The sequence below is a fragment of the Sarcophilus harrisii genome, chromosome 4, assembly GCF_902635505.1.
Source record: "Sarcophilus harrisii chromosome 4, mSarHar1.11, whole genome shotgun sequence".
NCBI lineage: Eukaryota > Metazoa > Chordata > Mammalia > Dasyuromorphia > Dasyuridae > Sarcophilus > Sarcophilus harrisii.
This window is the reverse complement of record NC_045429.1, coordinates 12,574,829-12,593,840: the sequence shown is the minus strand read 5'-3', so window position 1 is coordinate 12,593,840 and position 19,012 is coordinate 12,574,829. Positions and strand designations below refer to the sequence as shown.

Below are 19,012 nucleotides of genomic sequence, written 5' to 3'. Positions count from 1 at the left end.
ACCGAGGCAAGTAGGATTAAATGATTTACCCAGGTTCACACAGTTATTGAGTGTCTAAAGTCAGATTTGAACTCAGAGGCATATTTGTTTCTGGTTGAAGGCTGGTCTGCGCTATTCCCCAAGGTACCAACTAGCTTCCCCTAGGAAGGTAGTGCTTTGTAAACTTTCAAATGACCTATTGGTAAAAATAACTATTTTTGGTGAATTATGTGAAAATGCCCACCTAAACTCGGTCCTCCTAAAATTCTAGCCCACCTGAGATTCTCTTGGGGAATATGCTAGAACAGTATCTATTTTATAAAGTATTTTAAGTTGAAACCATATTTTTCTGCAATTAGAGGGGAATCATGGGCGTCCTTTCTTGGAATTGGGTAAACTTGGGACAGATCTCAATGCTTTGGTCCCTTATAGGATGAGAGCTCGAGATGGGCTGTGGAGGTCACCTCATCTAATGTTCTCCTCTTATTGATAAGGAAACTGTGCCCCAGGGAAAGTAAATGGTTTTCTGAAGGTCATCCAGATTGTGAGGAATAGAAAAAGAATCCAAACCCAGGTCCTTCCACTAACTCAGGATGACCAACATTAATTTAGTACCTACTGTGTATATGGCACAGAACTAGCAAGACCTTGGAGGTATGATAAGCAAAAGCAGGAAGAAGCCCGACCCTCAAAAAGCTTACTTTCTTGGGAAAGTATAGGGAATACAGAGGTAGATATAGTAAAAATAGGCACCAAAAGGGGGCCAGAAAGAGATGAAAGACCTCAGGAATATTTGTGGAGAGGAGGATACTAATAACTGGAGATACAATTATCAAAAAAAAAAAAAAAGATTAACAGAGAAACTGGTTCCTGAACTGAAACTTGGTGGAGATGAGGAAGAAGGGAATGGGGAGCAGGGAGATAATTTAGGCAATGTCCTAAGACAGGAGATGACTCCTCAATTGGAGAGCAACCGACAAAAGTCATGAAGAAGAGTCCTAAGAGAGATGTCCTTGTCCTGGGAAGATGGATTAGAAAAAGTGTGGAAAGCCTACTGACTATAGGGAGCTCCTGAAGGTGTTTGACCAGAGTAGTGACCCGGTTAGATTTTGTGGGAATGATTTTGGCAGTATGCTTGGTGTGATTTATTAAATGCCTACTGTGTGCTGGTCACAAAAATAAAACAAATCATTCTTTTATAATCTTGGAGCGTGGGAGGGAGATGTAGCATTTCTGCAAGTAAGAAAATGCAAGATTATATGTTATAATTCAGAGTAATTTTTAAATGGAGGAAACACTAACCCCTAAGAGAAGAGAGAGGACCAAAAAAAGGTGTTCAATGGAAGGAGCTGTTTGAGCTGGTTGTGAAGGAAGCAAAGAAGTTAGGGCAAGCTGTGAAAAAGCATGATGGTAGACGGTACGGTACATATTCTCCTTCCCCGTGTGGCTCAGGCTGTCTTGCTAGGTAGCTAGGTAGGTACTTGCTAGGTACCTAACCTGGCAGGTGTCCTCCCCACCTCCCTAGAGCTTTTCAGACAGAGGCTGAATGATCACCTGACAAACATGGTGCAGGGTATATTCCTCTTGTCTATGGCTTACCCTTGACGGCTGCCAAGATCCATCCCAACTCTTAAATTTAAATCTGTGATGTGAATAGAGAACAGGCGATTTAGTGGGAAATGAGAGCATTTGGTAGGAAAAGTCCCATGAAGCACTGGAACAGTCCATTTCATGAAGGGAGACGTTGGCAGCTTACCCACAGAAATCACGTTGTCGTTCAACTCCTTTCAGCCTTGCTTGGGTCTTTATGATCTCAAGTGGGATTTCTTAGCAAAAATACCAAAGTGGAGCCATTCTTTGTCCAGCTCATTTTACAGATGAGGAAACTGAGGGTGAAGTGACTTAGCCACATACCTAGTGCCATATATATGTGTATACATGTATGTATGTATATAATATATATTTATATTTAAGTGTCGGTCAATGTGTAGTAAATAAAACTTTCTGCCTGAACCTCAGATCCCTGGCCCATCATCTGCCCATCTCATGCACTTTGTGGAACCAGCCCTAACTGCATGCTGATAATCTCTCTTTCTTTTCTATCAGGTTTGATGGAAACTTCAACACCAACGTGTCCAGGACCATCAGCTGTGACCGACTCTCGACCACTGTGAATAGCCGGGCCTTCAACCCAGGCCGGGACTTGAATTCTGGTCAGTGATGCTTTCATTTTCTTGGATTTATCCCAGAAAGCGTTTTGGTGTTTTCCCTATTTGTCTCACTTTGATTGAAGGGGTTGATGTGGAAGTCACAGCAGCAAGCGTTCCTCCCTCCTCAGACCTACTGTGCGCTCTGTAGGGGGACATGTCTGATTGGCCACTGGACAACCCAAGTCATACAAGGTCTGCTCGTCATTTTGGAGAGCAGATCTTGGATTTATTATCAGGCTCTATTTTTATTCTGTGCGTAAAGTGAAAGGCTAAATTAGAGTTTTATCTTCATTTTTCCATCTGGAGTGTTTTATTGATAGCAATAAGAGAGTCAAGGTAGAGTCAAGTTGTAAGCAGTTATTCCTTTCTTGTTATAATAATGGCTGACATTTAAGTGTGGGCAGCTGGGGGGGCCATAGTGCACAGATTGGATGCAGGAAGCCTCATTCTCTTGACTTCAAATCCAGCCTCAGATACTTCCTAGCTGTGTGATCCTAGGCAAGCCATTTCACCCTGTTTGCCTCAGTTTCCTCATCTGTAAAATGAGTGGAGAAGGAGAAGGCAAACCAATCCAGGATCTGTGCCAAGAAAACTCCAAATGGAGTCACAGAGAGTTGGATATCACTGAAAAACTACTGAACATATGTGTGTTTATATACCCATACATACACACATATATATACACACATACCTATATATGTGTGTGTGTATATATGGAAAGAGAGAGAGAGAAATTGGGGGAAGAAAGAGAGAGAGAGAAGGGAGGGAGGGAAGGAGGGAAGATAGCTAGATAGACAGAGAGGTAATAGAGAGAAATAGATATACAGATGATAGATAGGTAGACAGACAGAGACAGATGATAGAGAGAGAGAAAATCAGACAAATAGATGATAGAGAAACAGATAAACAAATAGATGATAGACAGATAGACAGATAGATAGAGAATCAGACAGACAAATAGATGATAGAGACAGATAATAAATAGATAAACAGATAGGTGATAGAGAGACAGACATGATAGGTAGAGAGAAAGACAGATAGATGATGGACAGACAGACAGAGATGGAGGCAAATAGACATAATAGAAGGAGATAGAAAGATAGATAATAGATAGATAGATGATGGATAAATGTGTAGCAAAAAGGTGAATGAGTGAATGAGTAAGTTAGCCTTGTCCTCAAAGAGTTTATAATCTAATGGGAAAGCCTGCATATAAATAATCAAGTCCGTATGGAATACATAATTAGAAATACACAGATGGTCCATCAGTTATCTTTCCCTTTCAAAATAAGATCAACCTATCTTTTTTAAAAATGACATCCTTCCTCTGATTTTCCATCACAATTTTCTGGTTTTAATTCTTTATAGCCTTTTGGTCCCCATCATTTGCTTTTTCCTTTGCCCTCTTGCTGATCTTCATTTTCTCTTCTTTTTTATACACGATTTGTGATTCTGTCCCTTGCACATAAAGATTATGAGCCCAGAAGGCTTAGTAGATGGTTCTTGAGCCACTGTGGCCAGAAGCTCATTTCTCTGCTGCCATCTTGGTGAACTTAGCTGGTTCAGCCTTCAGAGTTCAAGCTCACAAAAAATGAATAGTCTCAGACTTAAAAGGACCTCCGAAGCCATGTGACCCAACTCTTACCCCATCCCATGCCAAAATTCCCTGATACATGTGTATAGCAGCTCGTTATCTAGTCTCCTCTTAAGGAGCTCCAATGAGGGGGAGCTCACTACCTCCAAGGCAACCCATTGCACTTCAGAAGAGCTCTAAATGTGAGCAAGGTTATTGTTGTTGCCCTTTCCTGACACAGAGAAGCAGTGTAGTATGCTGGATCTCTGAACAATGGTCTAGGGGTCAGAAGACCCGGTTCCAGTCTCATCTCTGACCCATACTGACCTCACTCTCCTCAGTGCTCTTGGGCAACTCTCAAAGCTTCTCAGTGACTAAAAAGATTGCAACCTGCATTAGGAGAGACTTTCTTCTGCCCACTGGAGTGCTAGTGACTGTTTAACATCAACAGTGACTGTTGATATAAAATGTACACATAGAACACTTTCAAGTTTAATCTAATTAGAGTTTATCCATTGCCTTAGCTAGTCAACATCATTTTAGATTCTGACTTTGTCACTCAATATGTGAGCTTCTTCCCTCCTCAATCATTGGCAAATTGGATGGGTGTTCCATTTATACCTCCATTCTAGTCACTGGTTTAAAAAAAAAGCTTAACATAGGATCAAGCACGGATCCCTGGGGTACTTCCCTAGAGACCCCTTACCAAATGGACATTGAGCCATGAAACCTGGCCATCACACAATTTGGAATCAATTTAAATATATGTTCAATCATCTCAAATCTCTTTATTTTTCCATAAGAATAGTGTGAGGGACTTTACCAAACACTTTGCTAACATCCAGCTGTATTCAAAGCTGCCCTCTGTGTTTTGCAAGAAAATGAGATAAGGGATTACAAAATTAAAAAGAAAAATCTCAGAGAGGGCAAAGGCAAGATGCATGGTGAGTGTGAGTGGGCTTCCAACCATCATATGAAGAACCTGGAAGAAAAATGGGATCAAGGAGTTAATACAATCCTAGGAAGAGAAGATGAGCTGGACATATGTTGGGGTGGCCAACCAGAGCTCTCTTGTAAAGTCTGGAGAGTGCAAGCAAGGCCATCAACACAAGTGGCAAACCCTTAGGAAGCGGTGGATAAAAGTTATCCAGGAGGAGCTGAGATCTGTATCGGCGAAATCACTGAAATCATGGAACTGTTGGCACATTTGAGTAAAAAAAAAGAAAATATCTTTGCTTATTCTTCATGAAACCATACTGATTTGGGGAGTGACTTGTGGATGAATGGACAAGCCATTGCTGGACCCAGGCTTGAAGTCTTTTTAGCTTAGTTTAAGGACCTCCCAGAACTGCCACTGCTCTGATAGAGTTTTAGAGTTCCTCCAGGGTGAGGAATCAAGGCCGGATTTTGGATCAGTGAGGGATTTAATTGACCAGAATTCAATCCAGCTTTGCCAGTCTATACAGTAAAGAGCTCCGAGACTCAGGCCAGTTGGGAAGAAAGCCAGCAGAATGCCTTCGGACACAGTTCAGGCTATTTCAAGGCCAGTTTTATTGCTTTCTAGGATATTGAAACCTCTATAAATAACTGTCTTAGGGATTAAGCTGCTTTTTCTCTGAGGTCAGCCTAGACTTGAGAGAGGTTGGCTTAAATTTCAGGCTCCCTGTTTTGTTGGTGGAAGCATTTGAAGAGGAGGAAAAGGAGGAGGAGGAGGAAGAAGAAAAAAAGAAAGAAAAGGGGGAAGAGGAAGAGGAGGAAGAAGAAGAAGAAAAGAAAGAAAAGGAGGAGGAAGAGGAAGAGAAGGAGGAGGAACAAGAGGAGGCAGGAGCAGCAATAATGTCTTAGGGAAAGTCAGTTCCTTGGCCTGGTTGAAGCAGTACCACTCTCCTACAGTCACCCAGGAATTGGAGAGATACCCACCAAGGAATAGATCTGGACAACAATGTGGCTCCATGGCGTGAGCACTAGTTTGGGAGTTAGATCAATTGGGTTTGAATTTGAGCTGTGACACTTTATCTATGGACTCTGTGCAAGTGATAGTCCTCTGGGCCTCAGCTTATTCATCTGTGCAATGAGGGGACAAGACTTCATAGCCCCTGAGGCTCCATCAGGTTCTAAGTCAATGATCCCATGACCCAAGCTCCATCTTGCTTTTCTCATCTGATCCAAGACTTCTAAGAACTTTTCCCCAATTGACCTAGAAAGGAGAAAGGTAGAAAGTAAAGGAATCCCCATTTACTTTAACACTGAAGCTAGCTCTTCTGCTGCTAAAAAATTTGTCTTATTTTGTTTTTACAAAAGGTCTTATTAACAGAGAAATTATTCTTTTAAAATCTTCAATCTTTCCCACCAAGGAAGTGTCAACAGGAAGAACACATTGGCTTCAGAATCAGCACCTGACTCAACATCATGCCTTTGATGCTGATTGCTTTGGTGACCTGAGACACAGCCTCATCATAGAACTTCCTTGGGGGCCAGTGTCTCCATCTTTAAAATAGTGTTTGGGCTCCACCCCGCTACCCTTCCTTCCAGCTCCCGCTCTCTCACTGAAGACAAGGGAATATTCAGATTTCTTCCAAATATTCCTGGCCCCTGCTTCCCCATGTAAATAATGATTTTTAATTTGTGTCCCAGGCATTTCTAAGCAGAGGGAAATTGTTCTTCTAAGTGTTAGATGAGTGTATTTTCTATTAAGTAGCTATGTTCTTGATAATCTAGTTAATACCTTAATATATTGAATGTGCTTAATTTATTCTTAATAAATGGTTGAATGAATGAACGAGGGAGTGAACAAACGAATGGATGGATGGATGGATGGATGGATGGATGAGTGAATAAATGAGAGAATGAATGAATGACTAGCCTCAAGGTCAATTTCAGACCAGGCTGACATCAACACTGCTACCCCATTAACTGGGTTAATGAGATTTTAATGCAGCTACTGATTCAGGCAAATGATTCTCGCTGCTAGTGAAAGTGTTTGTTGTGACTGTCTGTGTGCTTTTGGAGAGAACCGGGGGCCTGATTCTTCTTTAATTTTTGAAAGAAATGGTAGGCAGATATTTGTCATTTAGGTCTGTTTTTATTTTATCTATTTTTAGTTTTTAACGTTTACTTTTATAAGATTTTGATATCACTTTTCTCTCCAATCTCTCTAATTTCTCTCTCTAACAATCAAATTAGATTGTTAGACAAACAAGTTAGGTTATATATGTACAATCATATTAAAAATATTCTCACATTAGTCATGTTGGAAAAGAAGAATTGGAACAAAAGGGACAAAAACCACAAAAAAGAAAACAAAGTGAAAATGCTTTGCTTCAATTTGAATTTGGACTTCACAGTTCTTTCTCTGGATGTGGATAGCATCTTCCCTCATGAGTCTTTTGGAATTATCTTTTATCACTGCATTTATGAGGAGAGCCAAGTCTATCATACTTGATTATCTCACAGTGTTGCTGTTACCGTGTGCAAGGTTCTCCTGGTTCTGCTCACTTCCCTCAGCAGCAGTTCATAGAAGTCTTTCCAGGGTTTTCTGAACTACTGCAGCTCATTACTTCTTCTAGGATCATATTTCATTACATTCATAAACTACTTTAGGCAGATTTTAGGACTTGTTGCTTCTAAGAACGGACCTGGAACAGAGCAATCCATTCCTTTCCTCAAACAAGTCTGTCAAGTTGAAATGCAAACGTATTTAAGGTAGGTTCTGGGCGATGGCCTTGCCCTAAGGTCCCCAGACTTTTTTGGTTTGCAGGGCTCTAGTATCTCAGTACTTTTTCACAGAGTCAAAAGAAATGCTTAATAATTTATTAAGTAATTAGGGCCAAACAGTTTGATAAGTCTTTATGTTCTAATAACTTAGAAGCTGTTGGAAAAAACATAATTATCTCCCTGGGCTCAGTTTTCTCATTCATAAAATGACCTCTCAGATCCTTTCTAGTTCTATATCTATGATCTTGGGCCATGTGTCTGTGTGTGTGTGTGTGTGTGTGTGTGTGTGTGTGTGTTTATGCGTGTGTAAATATGTATATATATATAAATGTAAATATATATTATAAAAATATATAATAAATATAAATATATAAAATTTATTTATATTATATCAATATATAATATATATTTATAATATATAATAAATATATATAATATATACATACACACACACACACACACATATATGTATTCATATCTTTTCCTACTGGACTCTAAGCTCCCTAAGGGCAGGACTGGATTTGCTTTTGACTTTGCTTTTCCACAACTCAGTTCTGTGGCTGAAACCTCCTGTCATCTTCACTTAATAAATGCCGGGAGTGTTGGTTAGTTTGTGCAAATAAGCGATGTGAAACATGCACAAAATGATTTGAAGAGGAAGTGAGCGCTGCCAGTCGGAGGAGTCTGGAAGAGCCTCGTGCAGGGGGGACACACTGAATAGGATACAGAATTTGGCACCGGGGTCCTAGAAAAAATTTGAGCAGGAGTCAATCCCGCCTCTGCCTCCTGCTATACTTGTGATCTTGAATGAGTCGTTTCTCTTCAGTGGCCCTCACTTCCCCTCTGACCTGAGTCTGGGAGGTCCATTCCCCTGAGAAAGGACCTCCCATCACCAACTGATCCGGGGATACTTGGGGCCTACTGAAAGAAGAGGGATGTGCTCATGAATCAGCATTTAATCTGACCCTAGAGCCTCCTGGGATCTTTAGTTGTACAGAGTAGCACAAAATGTCCCACAGGAGCAATGTACATATTTTCTTGCATCTGCTTTTCAGGCAACTTTGGGCTGTTACCTTTGGCGGGTGGGATTATGAGAAACCTTTTGCAAAGTGTTGTTGGACCTGACACTAGAAAGGCTTGATCTTGGAGAAGGAAGAAGGACCGGGGCTCCCATTAGGGGGACTTTGACAGATAATTTGGTCAAGGAATATGAGCACTGTCACCTCGATCCCCACCTCCAAGTGGTTTGCAACAGGGCCTGTCAGAGCCGGGGTGGACGTTCGCAGGAGCAGGGAGAGCAAAGTCTGCTGGGAGACTGTGGGTTTGGGAATGACTGAGGGGCTGGTGCTATGAGTACGGACCAAATTCTAGTGGTTGATCAAAGGGGAGCCTATAGGGAAAGAAGTAAGAGGGGAGCGAGAGCCTGGGCTCCAGAAGGAAGAATTGTTTGTTGAGGCTTGATGGGACCATTTTAGGAAGGGTTGGGGATTTGAGAAGATGGAAAGGAAAGAAGGTCTCCAAGAAAGAGGGTAGCATGTTTTTTCAGCTGCTTCTCTGACAGGGGATTGTGGGCAGTAATCCAACAAAAGTAAGTGGGTGATTGTGGCAAAAACTGGCAGTCCCCACAGCTGGCAACTCTGACTGGGGTCTCACAGGAACCGAGACTGGACAGACAGCCTTGTCAGCTCAGCGAGGAACCGATTCCAGATGAAAACTATCACTTCTGTGATCCTTTATAAGGTTTTTAATAGCTTAAATTTAAATTAAATTAAATTAAATTGTTATTTACAAGTGAGAGGAGGTAATGGGACATTTAGACTTCACTAGCTGTGTGACCCTGAGTGAATCACGGTTTGCCTCAGTTTCCTCAGTTATAAAATGGGGGTTATTACCTACCTCATAAGGTTGTTCTGAATTTCAAAGAAGGTCATATTTCTAAAGCAATTGGCAATGCATGTGACATATAGTGAGTGGTAAAGCTATCATCATCATCATCATCAGTCATCAGACATCCCCCAGCTATCTCAAAGTCATCATTCAGTTTCAGTTCAATTCAACAATATTTATAAAGTGTCTGTTCTGTGCCAGGGACTACACTTGGGTGATGAGAATACAGCAACAAAAGAAGCCAGGCCCTGACCTCCGGCTTGTATTCTACTAGAGGGAAATAACCCAAGCATGAGAAAATTAAAAAATTATATCCAAAGTTGTTGCCAGAGGCAAAGAACATTAAAACTGGGGAGAGAAACTTGACTTAAACTTTGAAGGAAGTTGATAATTCATGAAGCAGAGAAGAAAAGGTATACTTTTTCAGACATGGTGGATCCTTTGTGCAAAGCAAGGAAGGTTGGGAACTTCTTCAGGTTTTTGTTTTTTTTTTTTTTAGATTATTATTGTTCATTCATTTAAGTTAAGGTCAACTCTCTGTGACCCCAGTCGGGGTGTTCTTGACAAAGATACTGGAGTGGTTTGCCATTTCCTGCTCCAATTCATTTTATAGATGAGGAAACTGAGGCAAATGGGGTAAAATGACTTGCTCAGGATCACACAGCTAGTAAGTGTCTGGGGTTAGATTTGAACCATGAAGATGAGTCTTCCTGAAACAGGTTCGACACTATGGTGCTCCCTCCCAGCTCTCCAATTTAGGTAATAATACTCCAATTGGGGAGGAAAATGTTCCTAGTCTGATTGTATGGACATCCTTTATCTAGCATTATTGGAATCAGATGGAGATGGAGGAGTTAGAAAGTCAGCACTATCTTAGAGTCCCAAACAGAATTCATTATCTTTCCTCCTATCCCTGCCTTTCCCGTAACTTCCCTGTTTCTATCAAAGCTATGACCCTCTTGCAGTTCACACAGCTTCCCTACCCCATGCTTGTCTTTTCTCTCCCTTCTTCCCCACATCTGGTCAGATGGCACAAGTGCCGGTGTTCTCCACACGTGCCCCGAATGCCAAATATAGTCCCCGTTCTCCAGGACCTCTCGGCAGGTTTTGCCACTGTTCTTCTCTGTTATTCTCTTCTCTCAAGATTTTTTGGACCCCTGTCTCTTAGTTCTCCTCCTATTTCTCTGGTCTAACCTTCTGGATCTCCTTTGCTAAATTGCATTAAATTGTGGCTTCTTTAGGGACACTGACTGTCTTTTTCCTCTTTTTGTATTCCTGGTGTATAACACAGTACCTCGCACATGGTAGACACTTAATAGATGCTTATTGACGGACTGACTTATGTGCCCACTGTGCTACTTCAAGTCCTTCTATTCTCTAATGTGAACTATTGTAATTAAGCGTATTGACTGACTGACTGACATGCCCAGCCCCTTTAATCACTAATGTGAACTATTATAATTAATAGCCTTTTAATTGATCAATCCTTCTGGACTCTTCTCAAATCCATTCTTTGCCTTCCACAAAATCGCCATATCAATATTCCTAAAGCAAGGTTGGCTCGTTTAACTCTGTTTCTGAAAAAGAATCAGGGGTTCCCCATGGCTGGCGAGATAAAATAGCAGCTTCTCATCTTGGCTTCTAAAGCCCTCCTCAGTCTATCTCTAAATGGTCTTTCCAGACCGAGAGGAAGAGATGAGTCACATCGAGAAACTCCAGAATTCTCAATCACGCAATCTCTTCTGCAATGTTTCCAAAAAGCAAAGTTCTAGATTTTGCTTGAAGAACTCTTTGAACAGCCCAGTTAACTTTGGAATAGTAATACATACATGTTAGGAAGGATGCCCCTCTTTAAAAACACACACACACACACACACACACACACACACACAAAAACTAAAATACAAATCACTGATAAATTTCCCACATATTCCCATCCCTGCCCATTCCCATGGAGCCATTTTGTATAATATTATATACAAGAGAGGAAAAATCAACTTAACAAAACTAACCAAACAAGAGTCCTCAGGAGTAATGTCTTCCCCTTCACTCCCCCACCTTTGTGTAAAAAGGGGCTGGGACTTCTCTCTGTTCTTGGACACCAAGCTTGCTCATTAAATTTTCACATTTGTTTTCCCACTGTTGTCGTTTTTCTTTCCATTTATACAGCTGTAGTCACTTTGTGTGGGGCTTCCTCTGGTTCTATTTAAGAAGTACAGCTCTCTTACAGCAACCTAAGGCAATCTTAGCATTAGGGGCTACTCCTGGGGTGCCCATGACTCACTTTGCTATCAGGATTTCTTTGTCAAAAGCATTCTGCGTCTCGTGGGGCAACTTCCTTTATAGAATTTCGGCCTGGAGATTCCATATTCCCTTTCTCAATCTGGGAATCTGCTGTATTAGATGATGACAGGAAGGTTGGGGGTTGGCTTTTAGAACCAGCACAATAAGTTGTGTGTAACTGGTGTTCAGAAAATATTTGTTGAGAAAACAAATGAATGAACAAATGAATGAATGAATGAGTAAAAAAAAATCATTTCTGTGCTTATTGAGCAATACTCACTTTGCTAAAAAAAAGAATGAATGTCTACATCTGATTATTCGGGGACTCCCCCTGGTCCTAGATCCCCTAAAAAACATGCCATAAATAAAAGCCACAGTCCTCCCTCTCCCTCAAGGTAGTGGACATGGGACCAGTTTTGGACTAGAGAAGACCTAGGGCTCCACCCTGCTTCTGACACATCCTGGTGGGGGGATCCTGGGTCTCTCAAGCTCCTCAGCTCATTTTTTAAGACTATAAGCTACAGAGGAGTTACCAGTCTGCATTGATTGGTACAGAGAGCATTCAGACCAGGAGCTCCCCCAACTGTGAAATCACAGCTGGGCTATCCCCTTTCACCTTCCACAACAAAGGTTTTGTTGTTCCCTCTTGCAGAAGTTCTACCAGTCGCACCGCTCTATTGGGTTTCCCTCTCCTTATCGTGGAATCCTGCAGATTGCTTCACCTCTTTTTTTTTAGCTGCTGGCTCCCCTTCTTAGCTCCCTCAGGGCTTCCTTGGCAATTCTCTCCAGTTTTGGAGAATCAAAGAGCCATCACCCGCTTTCCTGAACCTCTCCTGCTCAGGAGCTTGAAGCCTCTTTCCCCTCAGACATGGACAATTCCATTATTTGAGACTTGATGGGTCATAGATTTAGAATTCCAAGTGACCCAAAGTCCCAGGATTGGAACTCGGTTCCTCTGCTCAGATCTAGGACCCTCTCCTCTGGACCAGGCTTCTTGCCAAAAAGAAAACCAATGCAGAGATTCTTAACTTGGAATCCATGAGCTTGCTTTCAAAGCTATTTTGATAACTATGTTTCAGCAGAATGGGTTTCCTTTGTAATCCCTTAGGTTTTATTCTATGCATTTAAAATCAGGATTCTGAAAAGGGGTCCCCCAGAGACACAGGAAATACTAAGGTTTCCCTGACCTAATGGCTGTGTGCTCCAGCCACCTCCTCAGGCTGAAGAGTTTTCCAATTTTCATGAGGTGCCAAAACTCAGCTCTCCAATAGAGTCTTTATGTTATTTTTTATTTTTTTTTAGTTGTACCAATTGTTTTTATATTTACATCTTTATATATTTAGGTCTTTTAAGGACCTTAGTTCATACAGACATCTAGCAACAGGTAGATGATCAAGCCAAATTACGCCTCTAATTACAATGACTACATATTTTCAGATTGAAAATAGTAAAATATCACAAACTTGAAATGTGCTTATGCTGCTAGTGAGGGTCTTTATTTTTAATGTCAGTGTTCGGGGCTCTTGTTGGTTACCTGGTGTGGGTCCCCTCTGCCAGCTGGTTGGTCGGGTTATTGCTTCTCCAGCCAGGTCTGCGATGTGGACCATCTGAGACATAAGCTAGGGCCCCCCAGCTGCCCTCCCGACATTTTCACAGAAGCCAGCAGCTGTTTGTTTTTGTATTGAACACGCAAGTAAACGCCTTGTGTTAGAACTCAGACGTAATCGGTGATGGGTCACCTCTGCAATCATTAGTTCGACTGGTGCAAGTGCCTTTTGGCCAGGAAGGGCTGCTCAGTTGACCCCCAGGGCCTCTTCCTCTCCCACTCACCCTTGGGCTGTCTGTGCCACGTGCACACGTTGGGCGCCAGCTCACATACTGCTTTGAATCCAAGACTCCCCTTCAGAGACTTGACTGATCGGAGCCAGGGAGGTCCGAGTTCAAATCTGCTCGCAGATACTCACTGGCTGTGTGACTGGGAAAGTCACTTCCCTTGTCAGCCTCAGTTTCCACTTCTATAAAACAGGGATAATAAGAGTATGGGCTTGTAAGAACCAGATGAGGAAGATTTGCAAAGTGCACATCCGAGGGGCAAGAGGGAAGCTGGACTTCTAAGACTCTGAAGGGAAAAGCAATGTGAGAGTCACCCATGACTTTGCCAGCCCCGAGGGACTTTCATCCTTTCCAAAAGACCGAGTGCACCGGCTTTGAGGACGGGGCAGCGTGCTTTGCACACCCCTGGGCTTCCAGAAACGTTTGCTTATTGACGAGCATGTGGCCAAACAATTCCAGGGGAAGCCACAAAGCTTAGTACCACATTTTTTTTGGGGGGGTGGATTCTGTCCATGGAAAGCCACAGATGCCAAGTTACTTTGTACCCGGGGCACACCACCAACGTCTCACTTTGCTGTCTCCTCTAGTTCTTGCAGACAATCTGAAGTCCAACCCTGGGATTAAGTGGCAGTACTTCAGCTCCGAAGAAGGCATCTTCACCGTTTTCCCGGCCCACAAATTCCGGTGCAAAGGCGGCTATGAGCATCGGAGCAGGTACGGAGTGCTCGCTTACTCTGGGGGTTATCCCCTCGTTCGTTTACACGGCCGTCTATTCACCCATTCTTTCATTTACTCCATTCAGACGGAGCTAGATAGGGAGAGCTGGGGCTCGACAACACAGGTGTAAGTAGTTATCCCTAAATATTAAACACAAGATAAATAGGCATGGGGGCAGCTAGTTGGTGCAGTGAATAGTGTACTATCCCTGAAGTCAGGAGGATCCGAGTTCAAATTCAACCTTGGACACTTACTAGCTATGTGACCCTAGGTAAGTCATTTAACCCCAATTGCCTCACCAAAATAATAATAATAATCAATAAGCATTGCAAAAAAATCTTTAGGAAAAGTGATAGAATTCCTGTGTGAAACATGCACTTGGGGGCATATTTCCCTTTTTTCTCATTTTCAGCAAAGGTGGAAAAATTCTAATCTTATTTGCTGCCTCAGAAATCAGAGGACAGAGATGAACAGATTTCATGGGGGAAAAAGTACTTTCCTGAGGTTCAGGTGTTCATTTTCTGCTCTTTTTGGACGCTTCCACTAAACCCCTTCAGTCGTGTCCCTCTTTTCCAGCTGTAGGCATAAGGGAGACCACCTCCCGTTACTCGTTCCATGGAAGAGGTCCAATTAAAAGCCAGCATTGGCTCAGAGCCTAGAACTTCTCTGCTCATCATCTAATCTGTTTTGCTTTGGGGCAGACCCTCACTTAAACTATTCCAGGCACTAAGTCTGACTAGATCGAGCTCCTTCCCTTTGAGGGGCTGCAAGGGTGGGGGGAGGGCTCACGCTCTGCCAGGCAGTGCGGTGTAGTGGGTAGAGAGCCAGCTTCCAAGCTGTGTGACTGGCATCAGATCTTATGCTCTAAGGCGAGAAGGCCCAGATCTACTTTGCTCCAAGGAGTTTGCTCCCCGGGAGTTCCCCAGACCCATGAAAGGCACATGTCCGGTCCCCGTCCCTTCACAGACCCAAGAAGTCAAGTCCACCATCCAGAGCCTCATTTACTCCACAGATAGTTTTTGAGGACCCAACTCCGTATCCAGTGCCTTGAGGGATACAAGAGACACAGACCCTGCCGGCCAGGGGTATGGTTTCATTGGAAAGATGCATGTCTTTCTTATTGCAAACCAAAAGCTCACGTGCTGCTTTTCTTTCAAGATTTCTACCTGGGTCATTTTCTATATTCTCTGCTTCTATTTAAAGAATAATTTTTAAAAAACCAAATTAAAATTTAATGTAATTTAAAAATTTTTAAAATTAAATTATTTTTAAAAATTAAATATATTCTATAAAACAGGAGCAGAGAATATAGAAAATGACCCAGGTAGAAATATGTTTGTCAAATGCTGTTGGTACTAGGGCCACTTTGAACACAGGATCATCATTTTGGAGCTGGAAGAACCCTTAGTAGTCATGAGATTTAATCTCATTTATGAGGAAGCAGAAGCTCCCACAGGTTACACATACAGCGGGTCAGTTTCAGAGATCATATTTGAACCCAGGGCTTTCTGCCTCCCACAGCATCATGCTATCCATTAGGCCGTACTGCTTCTCAGGGATGGGCAGAGAAGATCTAGGAACTGTTCAGGCCGCCTGCTCTTGCCCATCAAGGTGAATGGGGAGAGGGCAGCTTGTTCCCAAGGCCCTCCCGTGAGAGCCGTCTGTCTCAGGGAATTTCTGTGTTCACGCCAGAAAGAAAATCGGGAACATTTGCTGAATGATCCCAGGCCCTACTTGGAAGCCCCTCCCAGCCCGTGGCGGAGCCCGGAGCTCTCTTCCACAGCCTTCAGCTTCTTGTTCATTCTGTAGTCGGGCGCTAAGTGGTCCCAGCTCTGAGCCCATCCCCACGGCTCGCATTTTCCAGTCCCTTAATCATCCTCTCCTGAAGCCCCCCCTCCCATAAGTTCTCTGGGCCCCTCAGAACTTGGAGAAGAGCACCCAGACTCTTGGCAGGGGCCGAGCATCCCTAGCTTAATGGGCCTGTGTTCCAAGCCCTGCCTGTGACCTAGCACTGAAAAGGGCTATGGAGATCACCCAGCCCTCTCTTTTCCAGATGGGGAAACTGAGACTCAGTGTCCTTGGCCCACAAGGTCTCCTGGTAGAGCTGGGGCAGAGCTGGGAGGAGACGCAGCCGGGGCCCTGCCTCTGACCACCCCTCGCTCCTTCCTGGGGGCCTTGGGTCCTGCCATTTCCCTTCCTTTAGCTTTGGTTTTCTCTGCTATAAAGTGAGGGAGCCCCTGACATCCCTTGGAGCCCAGCCTGAAGATCCCAAGGTTCAAGAACAAATTCTCCCCTGCCTCAGTTTCACCATCCATGCCATGGGAGGCTGGATCTAGGATGAAAGCCAAATGCTTTGATTCTCAGACCACATTATACATCCCAGAACTGAAAAGGAGCGAGATGTGCTGGCGACACTCGGCTGCTTCTAACAACTCCCGGCCTTACGAATGGTGTCTTCACCACCGCCCTGAGAGGCGCAACATGTGAACGTTTTGATTCCATTTTACACGAAGCCCAATGAGGTTATAGGATTTGGAAGGGACCATAGAGGTCACAGACTCCACCCTCCCTCATTTTACACATGAGGGAACTGAGGCACAGAAAACCTAACGGATTCAGCCAGCCAGTAAAGTGTAGCTCCTCCAACTCCAAATCAAGGCCCCTTCCCTCCCTTCCTCCTTTCCTCTCTTCCTTCTCTTCCTCCTTTGCTCCCGTCTTTCCTCCCACCTTTCTTTTCTTGCTTACTCTTTTTCTTCTTTCCTCCTTTCACTATTTTCTTTCTTCCTCCTTTCCTCCTTTCCTTCCTTCTTCCTTCCTCTCTTCCTCCCTCCCTTCCTTTTCAGTTGGGTTAAGTGACTTGCCCAGGATCACACAGCTGCTCAGTGTTAAGTGAGGCTCCCCCTGACTCCAGGACCGGTGCTCTCTCCACTGCACTATCTAGCTGCCCACTCTTTCTAAAAGACCCCCCCACTACCTCTTTCTATCAATAACCCCCAACACCTGCTCTGGAAAGGGGGAAACGTTGCATCTGGAGTCGAGGACTTCTGCAAAGCCCTTGTCTATTAACTGGATGGCTTTCTGGTGTGTCCCTTAACTTCTCCGGACCTCAGTTTCCCCATTTGTAAAAGCAAGGGTTTCATTGGCCCAGAAATCCCTCTCCAGCTCCAAGCTGGTGATTCCAGGTGGGATTTACAAGAACACCCTTATCCCCTTGGGAATGCTAATTAGAGGTTAGGCCCCTGGGATTCCTTTGGAAAAACCTCTGGGTCCTAGGCTTCCCCCACCCCGACTTCCTTAACTCTTACCGACTCCCACAAGAAGGGTAGGGGGCTGCCCCCGCCCCGGCTCATCTTTCCCCTGATTCTCCACTGGCCCCCATCAGTGACACAGGCGATCACTGAGTGGGGCGTCTCATCTCGGCTCGGGCGCAAGGTGCTTTGCCTCCACTGAGCCCCAATTTGGGGTCCCTTGCCGGCAGTCCCCGGCCCTCAGTTTCTTCCCAGTCATTGGCGAGGGAGGGAGAGCACCCAGTCGCACGGGCACGTCCTGTTCCGAGTTAGGCCCAGAATGGAGCTGGGGGAGCCGAGAGGAGAAAAGAGTGAGTTCTCCGAAGCCCACTTAGCTTTCCCAGATCCCTCTAATTTGTTCCAGCTTTAAAACTGTGAATAGAAAACTCATTAAACTCTTTCTCCGGAGCCCTCCCTCCCCCCCTGGAGCCCTGGGCATGAGCTGAATGCGGCTCCGCTGCAGAAGTGGGGTTTTTGTTGCTCTGGTTTTGATGTTGGCAAACAAAGCCCCCCAAACGGGGAGGGCCGCGGGAGCGCCTCTGACATATTTTGACAACATGTTTGAAAATGCCCAGATAAGGGGCCTGATAGTGCCTGGCCCGGGGAAGTTCCCCGCCGGGGCGCGGGCAGGAAAAGCCCCTCCGGGGGGGGCCTTTGTCCCCATGGCAAACCGACCTCCGGGGGCTTGGACCAGTGCACAGAGCCATGTGGCTCTGGGGTGGAGCGTGCAGGAGAGCAGGCTGTCCCTGGGTGAATGGGGGGACCCTCCCTTCTCTTGTTCTCTCCCTGTCTCTGTCTCTCTATCTCTTTACTTCTCCTCTCCTCTCCTCTCCTCTCCTCTCCTCTCCTCTCCTCTCCTCTCCTCTCCTCTCCTCTCCTCTCCTCTCCTCTCCTCTCTTCTCTTCTCTTCTCTTCTCTTCTCTTCTCTTCTCTTCTCTTCTCTTCTCTTCTCTTCTCTTTTCTTTCTCTTCTCTCTCTCTCTCTGTTTTTATGTTTCTTTTTCCTTCCTTCCCTCTCTTGCTTTTGATGATTTTATTTCTACAAATCTGTTTCTTCCTCCTTCTCTTTTCTTCCCTTTCTCCCACTTTGTCTCTCATTTCACTACTTTTCTATCCTTTCTCCTCCTTCCATTTCTGTCTCTCTCTCTTTTTCTCTCTGTTTCTGTCTCTATTTCTGACTCTCTTTCTGTCTCTCTGTCTCTCTCTGTCTCTCTCTGTCTCTCTCTCTGTCTCTCTCTGTCTCTGTCTCTCTCTCTCTCTCTCTGTTTTTCTGTTTCTGTTTCTTTTTCCTTCCTTCCCTCTCTTGCTTTTGATGATTTTATTTCTACAAATGTTTCTTCCTCCTTCTCTTTTCTTCCCTTTCTCCCACTTTGTCTCTCTTTTCTCTACTTCTCCACCCTTCTTTCTCCTTCTCCTTCCATCTCTTTCTCTTTCCCTTTCTCCATCTTTCCCTCTGTCTCTGTGTCCCAAGTATGGACAGACATTAGATAGCTGGCAAAGCTCCTTGGCTTATACTCGCGCCTGTCCCAT

The 19,012-nt window shown here is 44.0% G+C and overlaps 1 protein-coding gene across 1 annotated transcript in view; it reads left to right on the top strand.

Annotated features, from left to right (window-relative positions):
• The window catches only part of CACHD1 (cache domain containing 1), a 208,547-nt gene that overhangs the window by 124,684 nt on the left and 64,851 nt on the right, over positions 1-19,012 (top strand). The window contains exons 4-5 of the mRNA XM_031968977.1: positions 2,086-2,192; positions 14,067-14,193. Of these exons, the coding sequence (XP_031824837.1) occupies positions 2,086-2,192; positions 14,067-14,193 (234 nt within the window). The remainder of the gene's footprint in view (positions 1-2,085; positions 2,193-14,066; positions 14,194-19,012) is intronic.